General features: G+C 45.2%; 1 protein-coding gene across 6 annotated transcripts in view; it reads left to right on the top strand.

Moving 5' to 3' along the window:
- The window catches only part of LOC101602550 (splicing factor SWAP), a 99,771-nt gene that overhangs the window by 49,750 nt on the left and 36,951 nt on the right, over positions 1 to 13,070 (top strand). For all 6 annotated transcript variants that reach the window (XM_004668869.2, XM_004668868.2, XM_045156458.1 and 3 more), the window contains exons 8-10: positions 7,552 to 7,792; positions 10,057 to 10,188; positions 10,961 to 11,054. In XM_004668869.2, the coding sequence (XP_004668926.2) occupies positions 7,552 to 7,792; positions 10,057 to 10,188; positions 10,961 to 11,054 (467 nt within the window). The remainder of the gene's footprint in view (positions 1 to 7,551; positions 7,793 to 10,056; positions 10,189 to 10,960; positions 11,055 to 13,070) is intronic.

The following is a 13,070-nucleotide window of genomic DNA, read 5'->3' as shown; positions in this document are numbered from 1 at the left end:
TAAAGACCCAGGTTCAGTTTCCCAGAACGCACATAAGCAAGATGCATATGGTGGCACATGCATCTAGAGTTCATTCATAGTGGCTAGAGACCCCAGTGTCATATTCCTTCTTCTCCCCTCCCCACACCATCTGATTCATAAATAAGTAAAAATAATTTAATAAAAGAAAGAAAGAAAGCTCTACTCACCCTCAGCACACATCTGTGCAGCTTATCTTCCAAAACAATTATACTCAGGCTGTCTAAGAAGCTGGCTGGATCAAGGGACTTTGGAGAATGATTAAGCTAGGGGCTAGGAATGTAGCTGCATTGAAATAGTGCTTACCTAGCATGCACACTGCCTTGGGTTCAATTCCTAGCATCACATAAAAGTGGGCATCTTGGTACCCAACTAATAATAGCATCTGGAAGGTAGAGGCAGGAGAATCAGGAATTCAATGTTATCCTTGGCTGCATAGCAAATTTAAGAAAAAGAGTGACTAAGATGACTAAGCAGACTCCATCAGCCTCACTTTGGATCACTGCACTTGTCAGAGTACATGCACAGTTGGGGAAGAAAAGCTTCTGAGTAGCTCTCACATCAACAGCTCCACTTTCTGTGCTGCTGTTGTTTAGAAAGCATGCACCTAGTGGAATTTCTCTGAGCTTCATTTTGTACATGTCTTTACAGTTCTTGTGAAGTATATTTACTCACATAATATCACATCATCATTTTTTTTTAATTTTTACTTACTTATTTATTTGAGAGCAACAGACGGAGAGAGAAAGAGGCAGTAGAGAGAGAGAGAATGGGAGCTCCAGGGCCTCCAGCCACTGCAAACAAACTCCAGATGCGTGCGCCCCCCTGTGCATCTGGCTAACGTGGGTCCTGGGGAATTGAGCCACGAACCAGGGTTCTTAGGCTTCATAGGCAAGCGCCTAACCACTAAGCCATTTCTCCAACCCTATCACATCATATTTAACTTCAAAACCCAGTCTCTGCCAGGCATGGTGATGTGTGTGCACTTATAGTCCCAGCTACTTTGAAGACTGAGGCAATTGCTGTATGGAAATCTGTGACCTATGTTTAAGGGCACATAAGCTATTGACTGTTGCTAAAGGGTATGTAGCCAAGAGGCCTCTGAACCAAGACCATGCTAGCACAGGGTTCATGGTCTGCAATGTTTTACCATTGAGGTGTTGAATAGCACAGATTTGAATTCACTCACTGAATACCCTTCAAGCACCTTTTATCAGTTACTTGCTTGTTGCTGAGAAAAAAATATTGACAACAATCAGTTTAAGGGTTTATTTCAGTTTCTAGTTACAGTCCATCATGACAGGAAAGGCATGGCAGCAGGAGGTAGTCACATTCAGTCTACTAGTGAAGAAGTAGAAAAGAACAGAGAATGCTGCTGCTCAGCCAGCTCTCCTTTTCATACAGCCCAGGACCCCACCCACAGTTAAGATAGGTCTTCCTACCTCAATTAACTTAAGGTGATCCCTCACAGGTAATTCTAGGTCCTTTCAAGTTAACAATAAATGTAAACCACCACAACAAGACCTGCTGAGATTGCTGTCACTGTTTTTAAAATATTTTTTTTTATTTATTTATTTGAGAGAGAGAATGGGCACACCAGGGCCTTCAGCCATTGCAAATGAACTCCAGATGTATATGCCCCCTTGTGAATCTGGCTCACATGGGTCCTGGAGAACTGAACCTAGGTTCTTTGGCTTTGTAGACAAATGCCTTAACCACTAAGCCATCTCTCCAGCCCATTGTCACTGTTTTTGACCCTTGGAGCAGAAGCAGTGCCTACAGACCAAATGTTTCAGGGAATTGCCTCAAGGTGTATGCATAAGGGCCCCTACTTCTGCCTAGGCTGCTGAGGCTTCAAAAAATATTAGCTAGTGGTATAAACCTAAGAGGGACCTCAGGGTAGGCAGAGATGCTGCACATGTGCCAAGGACGGAAGCAACACTGTGGAGAGTATGCATTTAGAGTGGCAAGAAACAAAAGTCTAAGGAGCTCAAGGGTACAGGCACAGATCATGCTGTGGAGGGTCTTTCCCTTGACCTCAGTGCCCCTGGGGCAAAAGGACCGATCCAGCCTCCTAACACCTTCCCAGCACCAACACTGAATGATGAATAGGAATCTGGGAGCAGTCATGGGAAGAAGTGTGTGTACCAAAGCAGTGTTGATATCATGACTATCTGTACTGGCAGGACACACCTACATCTTCTCCTGGCATTCTACTCACTTCTGGAGTTGTTTTAAGGTTAGGTGGTATCCTCACTGCTCTCCCTTTTGTGATGTGGGTTGAAGTCATGTTGGGAAGCATCATAGGTTGTGGGTAAATAGAGAGGCAGGTAGCAGGAGACACCATCTCTCCTCACAGGTGCTGCCCAGAGGCCCAGCTCTAGTAGTCCTCATTGCTCCTAGGTCTGGTCTTGGGTATGCCTGAGGTCTTTTTCACCAGCCAATTTGTTTCTGGAGCTCTGCTGCTTTAAATAGTGGTCATGTTCTAGCTAGTATTCTCTGGTGTATAGAGACATCAACCATTTTGCCCATTCTGCTCAGTTTAGCACCCACTTAGCTTGGCAAGCAGGAAACTCAGGAAACAAGACTGGTAAGTACATGTTAGTTCTTCCAAAGGAATGGTGCTCATCTTGAAAACATGTTACTCCTCATACATAAAGAAAATTATGTTGAGCCATGCATAGTGGTGCACACCTTTAATCCCAGCACTCGGGAGGGAGAGGTAGGGGGATCACTATGAGTTCGCGGCCACCCTGAGACTACATAGTGAATTACAGGTCACCCTGAGCTAGAGTGAAACCCTATGTCAAAATACTAAAGAAAGAAAGGAAGGTGGAAGGAAGGAAGGGGGAAAAAAGGAAATTGTGTTGGGACTATGTGTACTTAGCTGAAGCTAAATTAGAAGCTTTGGTTTTTACAACTTCATATGTCTTATTTGTGACTGTTATTTAAAATATACCAAGGTGCTGAAGAGATGGCTTAGCGGTCAAGCGCTTGTCTGTAAAACCTAAGGACCCTGGTTCAAGACTCTAATTCCTCAGGACCCATGTAAGCCAGATGCACAAGGGGACACATGTGTCTGGAGTTCGTTTGCAGTAGCTGGAGGCCCTGGCACGCCCATTCTCTCCCCCTCCCTCCCTCCCCCCCCCCCTCTCTCTCTCTCTCTCTCTCTCTCTGTCACTCTCAAATAAATAAATAAAAATAAACAAATAAATAAAATATACTAGGAAGTGCCAGGCGTAGTGGCACGTACTTTTAATCCCAGGACTCATGAGGCAGAAGTAGGGGGATTGCTGTGAGTTTAAGGCCACTCTGAGACTACATAGTGAATTTCAGGTCAGCCTGAGCTAGAGTGAGATCCTACCTCGAAAAATAAATAAATAAAATATACTAGGACAAGTTGTGGATATATCTCTCTGGTCTAGTGCTTGCCTAGCATTTGAGATACTCTGGATTTCAGTAATCACTACTACCTCACAATTAATTCACTAACTGTATAAAGGGGATTTTTTTATTATTATTAGAGAAAGAGTGTGTGTGAGAATGAACACGCCAAATCCTCTAGCCACTGCAAAGCAAATGCATGCACCACCTTGTACATCTGGCTTAACATGGGCTCTGGGGAGTTGAGCCTGGGTCTTTAGGCTTCACAGGCAAGTGCCTTAACCACCAACCCATCTCTCCAGCCCTATAGAGGCTTGTTAGGCAAGAAACTGGCCTATACAAAATAGGAGTTCTATCCTTCCCACTGAAATGAGGCTTGAGGTGGGCATGATGGCGCACACCTTTAATCCCAGCACTTGGAAGGCAGAGGTAATAGTGAATTTCAGGTCAGCCTGCACTAGAGTGACACCCTGCCCCCCCCCCAAAAAAAAAAAGAAAAAAGAAGTGTGAGGCTTGGGACATGGGAGATGGCTGACCAATAGGGGAAGGCATTTATCTGGCCCACCACACCCTCCCAGAGACAAGTAAATGGTGAGGTGTTCTGGGGCCAGACAGGCTGAGCGAAGAAGGAGGAACCATAGGGATTTTATTCCTCCAGACTAGAGAATGGATAGGCATGGAAATTCCATTCCTTTAATGGTGAGTTCTAATCCTGCAGAAGCACAGGCTGCATCTGTACCCCTACTCTAATAAAACAAAAATGTTCCAACCTGAAAGTACATAGTGAATTCCAGGTCAGCCTGGGATAGAGCAAGACCCTACCTAGGAGGGGGGGAAAAGGCATATATTTGAATCACCATACAGCTTTGTCTAACAAATACTGTGTGTTCAGTGCTGAGACACAGGTTCCAGAGACAAGATGTCTGCCTTTAGAGGTGCCGGTAGCAGTGTATGCCCCATCATGAGCAGCCCGTCCCTGTTTACTTCAATATGTACAGAAGTGATGGTGGATGTTCCTATGACAAGATTAGGTGGAAAGGACATCAGACCATATCGCCCATTCTAGAACTAATGTATTGCTGTGCCTGTGCACCACACTGAGACTGAGCTGGGATGATGCTGGGGACTTCATGTGTGTGTGCCTAATAAGAAGTGAATAGTTAGCAGCCATAACTGTGCCAACAACACTTGGGGTTACAGTCTCCACACTCAGAGCAGAAAAACCAACTAACCCCTCTGTGACATAGGCCCCAGTAGCAGGCATGCATTATTGGAAGCTGGTCAGTGTAAAAGCTCTGCCTATGTATTTTACTGTGCAGCTATGTTCAGATGAACCAAGTGAGAAAATAAGATTTCTTCACTGAAGATTGTTTGGAGATTATAGCAGAGGAGTGCAGCTACTCATATACCTTGACCGAAGATTGGGCCTCCTGTGCTGGGAAGGTCATCCTCTGCAACCAAGTGCACAGCTTTGAGAGGGACACACATGGAGCAGTGAGAGAAGAAGGGGACACTCACCTAACAGATTCCTTCATGAGAAGAATCTTCTTACAGTTCTCTAAGGAAGAGGGAATTAATTCCTCATGAAGCTAGACTCCTCCGAAGAATACTAAAAGTGAAAGTACCTCATTGAACTCTCTGTGGTTTGTGCTGATTTTAAACATTTTCCAAGGAGAAGATGGTTAAACTTTCAGGACTGTTGTGCTAACACAGTAGACATTCATTTGCTTTTGTATAGAAAGTCTTTAGGAAGCTGATATTCATCTGTGTTGAAAAGAAGAAAGGCCAGGGGCTGTCCAATGATTCAGTGGATAAGGTGCTTGCTGGCAGGACCTGATGACCTGGGTTCAGTTCCTCTGTACCCACGTAAAGCCAGATGTACAAAGTAGCACATGCATTTGGAGTTCTTTTGCAGCAGCTAGAGGCCCTGGAGCACCCATGCTTTGTCTCTCTTCTATCTCTCTGCTTACAATAAATATGTCAGAAACGACAACAGAGACTATTGGCCTTCTCAGCTGAATAGAATGCCTTCATCCTAGGAATGTGGACATCATGGATTCCGCGGTGAAGCCTGGAGTGAAAAAGAAAGATTCCAGAGAGTGTGTAATTTGTATCTTAGCAAGGAAGCCCGCTGCTATGAGAGCACAGGTTATCTGGGCCCACCATGGCCACATAGGATGAGGGACTCACTTCCTCCTACAATGGGGGTTTTCCTGCTTTCATGTTCTGCATCTGTTGAAATGGTAAACTAGTTTAGGTAATGTTCACATTGACTTCCTTTGAACATTCTTACACTTGTCCATTCTCCATTTGACACCTGGGTATACCTTGGCTTACCTAGCCTATATAGTGAAACATGTCTTAATCCAGCACTCTGGAGGCTGAAATAGGAACAGTGCTTTGAGTTCAAAGCTAGTGAGCCTGTGCTATAGATTGATTTCCAGGTCAGCCTGAGTAAAAGTGAGACCTTGCCTTAAGCGCGGGGGCCTGGAGAGATGGCTTAGCAGTTAAGGTGTTTGCCTTTGGCAAAGCCAAAGGACCAAGGTTCAATTCCCCAGGACCCACATAAGCCAAATGCACAAAGGGGTACACACATCTGGAGTTTGCAGTGGCTAAGGGCCCTGGTGCTCCCATTCTCTCTCTTTCTCTCTCTCCCTCTCTTTCAAATAAATAATTTTTTAAAAGGGGGCTGGAGAGATGGCTTAGTAGTTAAGGCACATGCCTGCAAAGCCAAAGGACCCAGGTTCTATTCCCCAGGACCCACATAAGCCAGATGGACAAGGTGGCACATGTGTCTGGAGTTCATTTGCAGTGGCTGGATGCGCTGGTACGCCCATTTTCTCTCCCCCCCCCCCGCTGCCTTTATCTCTCTCTCTCTCTCAAATAAATGAAAAAAAGGTGCTTTGTTTAAAAGGGGAAGTTAGTCTAGAGAGATGGCCTAGCAGTTAAGGTGCTTGCCTGCAAAGCCTAAGGACCTAGGTTTGATTGTCTAGTACCCACATAAGGCAGATACCCAAGGTGGCACATGCATGTGGAGTTTGTTTGCAGTGCCTGGAGGCCCTGATGCACCCATTCTATCTCACTCTCTCTCTCTCTCTCTTCCTCCCTTCTTCCCTCCCCCCTCTCTCTCTCCCTCTCTCTCTCTCTCTCTCTCAAATAAGCTGGGTATGATGGCACATGCCTTTAATCGCAGCACTTGGGTGGCAGAGGTAGGAGGATTGCCATGAGTTTGAGGCCACCCTGAAACTACATAGTGAATTCCAGGTTAGTCTGGGCTAGAGTGAAACCCTACCTCAAAAAACAAAAGTATGGTGGTGTACACCTTTAATCCCAACACTTGGGAGGCAGAGGTAGGAGGATCATCATGAGTTCGAGGCCACCCTAAGACTACATAGTGAATTCCAGGTCAGTCTGGACTAGAGTGAAACCCTACCTCAAGAAATAAATAAATAAATAAAACTATATTTAAAAGAGGGAGAGGGGCTGGAGAGATGACTTGGAGGTTAAGGCACTTGCCTGAGAAGCCTAAGGACCCAGGTTTGATTCTCTAGGTCCCACATAAGGCAGATGCACAAGGTGGTGCATATGTCTGGAGTTTGTTTGCAGTGGCTGGAGGCCCTGGAGTGCCCATTCTGTCTTTCCCTCCCTCTCTCAAATAAATAAATAATTTCTTTTTAAAGAGAGAACCAGAGTGGCTGGCATGATACTACTGTACTTGGTAAAGGTTTCTTTCTCACTTAGTATGGACTAGCCTCTTGTATTCAATAGCGCTCTCAGGGCTGTTGATATGAATAAACATGTATAGAAACAGAGAGAGTAAAGGTAACTCCCAGGTTCACAAGGTCTCTGTTCATTGTGGCTGGAAAGGCATGGCAAGAACAGCTGTCTGTGATGGTGGGCAGGTAAGGCAGTGGCTGTTCACTTTATGGTAGACCATGAGGAAGGGGGCCAGCCCGGGCTATAACCATCAGAAGCTCCTATTGACCATTTCCAGCCAGCCAAGCTCCACCTCCTAAAGGTTCTGCAGCCTCCCAAAATGACACCACAAGCCAGGGAATAAACACCTAGAACATAAGCCTAAGGGGGAGTTTCAGAGTCAAGTCATAACCATGTCATTGGTCTCTCACTCACAAACTGTATGTCTTACAGCAACTGTGGCAGCCATGTACTACAGCTACTACATGCTGCCAGATGGCACCTACTGCCTGGCACCACCCCCACCTGGGATTGATGTTGCTACTTACTACAGCACCCTTCCAGCTGGAGTAACTGTGTCCAGCTCCCCTGGAGTGACGACCACTGCACCACCTCCTCCCAGGACCACGCCACCACCTCCCCCAACCACAGCCGAAACAAGCAGTGGGATGACCTCCACAACCACCACCACAAGGTGCAGGTGCCACCTGTTCGTTTTGATAAATGTATGGTACCTCTGTGTTCTTGATCTGAGTCAGTGACTGAATTTCATCCATTGTTCTGCATCATTAGCATGATTTTACTTAGTCCCCAGGTTACAGTGAGGGGGAGGGGGTTCATTAAAGCCGGGCATGGTGGCACACACCTTCAATCCCAGCACTTGGAAGGCAGAGGTAGGAGGATTGTCGTGAGTTCAAGGCCATCCTGAGACTACATAGTGAATTGTAGGTCACTCTGAATTATAGCAAGACCCTTGGGGGAAAAAAACCAAGTGTGGGGCTGGAGAGATGGCACTTGCCTGCAAAGCCTAAGGACCCATGTTCAAATCCCCAGTACCCACATAAGCCAGATGCACAAGGTAACACATGCATCTGGAGTTCATTGGCATTGGCTAGAGGCCCTGGGGCACCCATTGTCTGTGAGCCTCTTTCTCAAGTAAGTTGATTAATTAAATATTGGGGGGAAAAGTGTGGCTTGGTGGTACACACCTTTAATCCCAGCACTTGGGAGGTAGAGATAAGATCCCTGTGAGTTTGAGACCAGCCTGGAAATACAGAGTAAGTTCCAGGTCAACCTGGGCTAAAGTGAGACCCCTCTACCTTAAAACAAGCAAAAAAAAAAATCAAATGTGGTGCCAACTCGTGTTCTCACCACTTGAGAGGCTGAGACAGAGGATTAAAAGTTCGTGACTAACTGGGCCTCTAATCTAGTGCTAAAGCGGTGAGAAGGAGAATTGAGTCCCAAGGTCATTCTTGGTTGTATATCAAGTTCAGAGCCAACCTAGGCCATCTGAGATCCTGTCTCAAAAAAAAAAAAGGCAAAAATTGGCAGAAAGTGTAAGGCTAGCCTTAACTCCAGAACAAGGCCCATCTCAAAACAAAAAATGTTAGAAATGCAATTTAACCCTGTGTAAATGTACGTCTGAGCTAAAATTTGCCCCTTAGTAGCAGGCAAAACTCTGAGGTGAAAGTAAAATTGTTGGCAAAGTACAGCAGGTTTTCATATGCTTGGTGAAGGTGGGATTGGTATACACTTGGAATCTGGCTGCAAGAATAGCAAGAGTGCTCAGCACCCCTGTGAAGGGAGCCCTCTATACATGCCTTATTTCCAGTTCTCAGAAAATCTAACTAAAGCCCCCAGATATTTCTGTAAAAATGACCCTGTATATGACTGAGAGAAACATGCAAGCTGTGGAGTAGCTAAGGAATAGAGCCCTCACCTCGCATGTGGGAAGCCCTCGGTTCATAACCCAGCATGAAGTAGAATACAGACATGGGATGCACTGCCGAGAAAATCAAACATTAAATTTAGAAGTTGAATCATGCTAGGCAGCTTTTGTTGTTGTTGTGGCGGGGAGGGTGTGTTATTGTTATGTTTGTTTTAAACCTGGAACACACTCTATAGCCAAGACTGGCATAGACCTCACAATGTTCCTCTTACCTCAGCCTTTCCAGTGCTAGGATTAGAGGTATGAGCCACCACACCATCCCCAACTAGGATCTCTTTTATTTATTTGTTTTTGCTTTTCAAGGTTAGGGTCTGGCTGTAGCCTAGGCTGACCAGGAGTTTACTGTGTAGTCTCAGGGAGGCCTCCTACCTTAGCCGCCCATGTGCTGAGATTAAAGGCTTGTGCCACCGCACTAGGCTACAAGGGAGGCCCCTCCTTTTTTAGTTTTTCAAAGTAGGGTTTCATCCTAGCACAGGTTTACCTGGAATTCACTGTCATCTCAAGGTGGCCCCAAACTCATAGCAATCTTCCTACCTTTGCTTCCCAAGTCCTGGGATTAAAGGCATGCACCACCACACCCAGCTAGGAGCCTTTTTTTTTTTTTAATGTGACTTGACTTTGTATGTTAATGAGGAGGAAAATGGAGCTTATTTCTATGACTTTGGCTGTCATTCTTAATAAACTCCTATAGTCACCTGGGAGCAGTTAGCTATGTAGCCCATGCTGGTCTGAAACTCAAGACCCTCTTGCCTCAGCCCCTCACTCCCATGTCCAATATTGGGAATACCCCCAAGAACCACCACAGAGCTCTGCAGTGATCATTGGATCCTGTTTAAGTACACTGTCACCTGGCTTTGTTCTGAAAGGCTATGTCATTCTCATACCAAGACCCTTCCTCCTCTGTTGTATGACTTTGTATTCATGTGCGTAAAACATGAGAGGACCCTGCACCAATGCCCAGCTCTCAAGTTATATTCAGCACAGCGTTGCTCACAGACTTTCCTCCACAGTGCGCTTGCTCCTGTCGCCACTATCATTCCCCCACCTCCTGACATCCAGCCTGTGATCGACAAGCTGGCAGAGTATGTCGCTAGGAATGGCCTGAAATTTGAGACCAGCGTTCGAGCCAAGAATGATCAGAGGTGAGATAAAAATTGAAGCATTAGGCTAGGGTCTGGTTCATTACAAAGTTTGTCTTGCATGTGCAAATATCTTGGTCTGATCTCCATATTGAAAATAATAATAATAATTTTAAAAAAGCATGTTTGATATGTGAGATTTGAGATTTTCGCTAAGCTTTCTTTAAATGTAGCCACATAATTCCTTTATGTTTTACCCTTTTCTCCCCTGGTGTGTCTTTAGATAGACATACTTTTGCTCATCATGTTAGAGTTGGGAAGCTTTTTTTTTTTTTGTTTTCACTGTGAAGGAAAAATGTGGATGCATCTCCAAGACTAAGTTCTGGAATTCATGCTTATCAAGGGTCTCCCTGGAGACGTAGATATACCCTTTGTTTTCAAATCAGATAGTCATGGCCTGCATTAGCAACAGGTGATACGACCTACTGTTCCTCCAGCTCCATCATGTGTAATGGATGGGATGGGGCTGAAACTGTTTGTGAGGTTGTTGGGGTGATAGTCACTGTGAGGTGCCTGGAACAGAGCACGAATCACATGATACCCCTATAGCCTATAGGTCATGCCATGTCAACTTCTTTTTTTATTGTTTCTTTGTTTGTTTTAGATAGTGAAGTAAGTGTCTTGCTCTAGTTCAGGCTGACCTGGAATTCTCTATGTAGTCTCAGGCTAGCCTCAAATTCACAGCGATCCTCCTATCTCTGCCCCCCATCCCCTGTGCTTGGATCAAAGGCATGTGCCACCACGCCCAGCTTCAACTGGTTCTTTCTGTTCACAGATTTGAGTTCCTTCAGCCCTGGCACCAGTACAATGCCTACTACGAATTTAAGAAGCAATTCTTTCTACAGAAAGAACGCAGCAGTGGCACACAGGTATGGGCATGGGAGAAGGAAGGGTACAGAACTGATTACAGTTGCCAAGATGACTTCCTATTCATTTCAGGTGCAGGAAAGAGCTTAGTGTATCTCTTGCCTGTTTCTAACTTGTCCCCCTCTCAAAGTTGAAACTTGTCTTTGATTTGTTGAGAATGTCCACTCATTTATAGTGTATTGGTGACCACTTGTTCATTTTGTTCCAAATTAAAATAAATTCATGCCAGGCGTGGTGGCGCACGCCTTTAATCCCAGCACTTGGGAGGCAGAGGTAGGAAGATCACCGAGAGTTCGAGGCCACCCTCAGACTACATAGTTAATTCCAGGTCAGCCTGGACCAGAGTGAGACCCTACCTCGAAAAACCAAAATAAAATAAAATAAATTCATATTCTTTAGACATTTGCACTTTGATAGCCTACTATTTTTGACCTTGTGTTTGGGGTGGGTGGGATTATCTTGTTGAGACAAGGTCTCATGTAGCTTAGACTGTCCTTCAACACCTGAACCTCCTTCCTCTACCTTCTGAGTGCTGGAATTATGGCATGCACCCCCCCCCATGCCCAACTTACCTTTGAGTCCTTTCCATGAAGGCTATGAACTAAAATGTGGCTTATGCTACAGACACTGTAGCTGCTCAGTGTACCCTCTCAGGATAGAGCTATGCCCTATGCACTATAGTCCTTGGCATGGTTCCCTTCACTATCCTATCCCTGTCATCCTTTCTTCTGTCTCCTGACATTCTCTGCCTCTTTAACATTCTTTTTCAGCTTATTCTGAGAGAAATGATGGGGGCTGTAGAAATTTCTCAGTGGTTAGGACGCTTGCCTGCAAAGCCTAACAACCTGGGTTTAGTTCCCCATTACCCACGTAAAGCCAGATGCACAAAGTGGCACATTTATCCAGAGTTTGTTGTAGCAGCAAGAAGCCCTGATGTGTCGTCCATGCTCTTGATTCTTGATATCTATCTATCTCTCTCTCCCCCCTTAGAAACAGGAAAAATGTTTTTTTGAAAAGAAAGGGGGAGCCAGGAATGGTAGCACATGCCTTCTAGCACATGGGAGGCAGAAATAGGTGGCTCGCCATGAGTTCGAGGCTACCCTAAAACTACATAGTGAATTCCAGGTCAGCCTAGACTAGAGTGAGACCCTACCTTGAAAAACCAGAAAGGAAGGAAGGCTGGCTGGCTGGCTAGCTGGAGAGATGGCTCAGCAGTTAAGGCACTTAGCTGCAAAACCTAACAACCTGGGTTTGATTCCCCAATACCCACATAAAGCCAGAGGCACAGGGTGGTACATATATCTAGTTTTTGCAGCACACCCTGGCACACCCATCTCTCTGTCTTTCTTCTTTCTCTGCTTACAAATAAATAACTTTTAAACAAAGAAAATAGCAAGTCAGAGGCTGGACTGATGGCTTAGCAGTTAAGGCACTTGCCAGCAAAGCCAAATGACCCAGGTTCGATTCCCCATTACCCCTGTAAGTCAGATGCACAAGGTGGCACAAGCTTCGGGAATTTGTTTGCAGTAGCTAGAGGCTCTGGCACGCCTGTTTTCTCCCTCTCCCTCCCTCCCTCCTTCTCTCTTTCTCTCTCTCTCTGCTTCTTTCTCTCAAATAAGTAAAATTATTTTTTAAAGAAGAAGAAAATAGCAAGTTATATTTGAAATATGGAAATGTCAGGAGGAACAGTGTGGGCTTGGGGTTTTGTTTCTTGGTTTTGTTTGTTTTTTTGGTTTGGTTTGTTTTTACCTTTTTTTTTTTTTTTTTTTTTTTTTTAGGTAGGATCTCTAGCCCAAGCTGACCTGGAATTCACTATGTAGTCTCAGGGTAGCCTCAGTCTCACAGTGATCTTCCTATCTCTGCCTTCCAAGTGCTGGGATTAAAGGTGTGGGCCACCATGCCTGGCTAGTTTAGTGTTTTGGGTTTTGTTGTTGTTGTTTTGTTGTTGTTGTTTATTTTTTGAGGTAGGGTCTTACTCTAGCCCAGGCTGACCTGGAATTCACTATGTGGTCTCAGAG

Source organism: Jaculus jaculus, chromosome 8 (genome assembly GCF_020740685.1).
Source record: "Jaculus jaculus isolate mJacJac1 chromosome 8, mJacJac1.mat.Y.cur, whole genome shotgun sequence".
NCBI lineage: Eukaryota > Metazoa > Chordata > Mammalia > Rodentia > Dipodidae > Jaculus > Jaculus jaculus.
The sequence above is the reverse complement of the archived record's forward strand: the minus strand, read 5'-3'. Positions and strand labels throughout refer to the sequence as shown.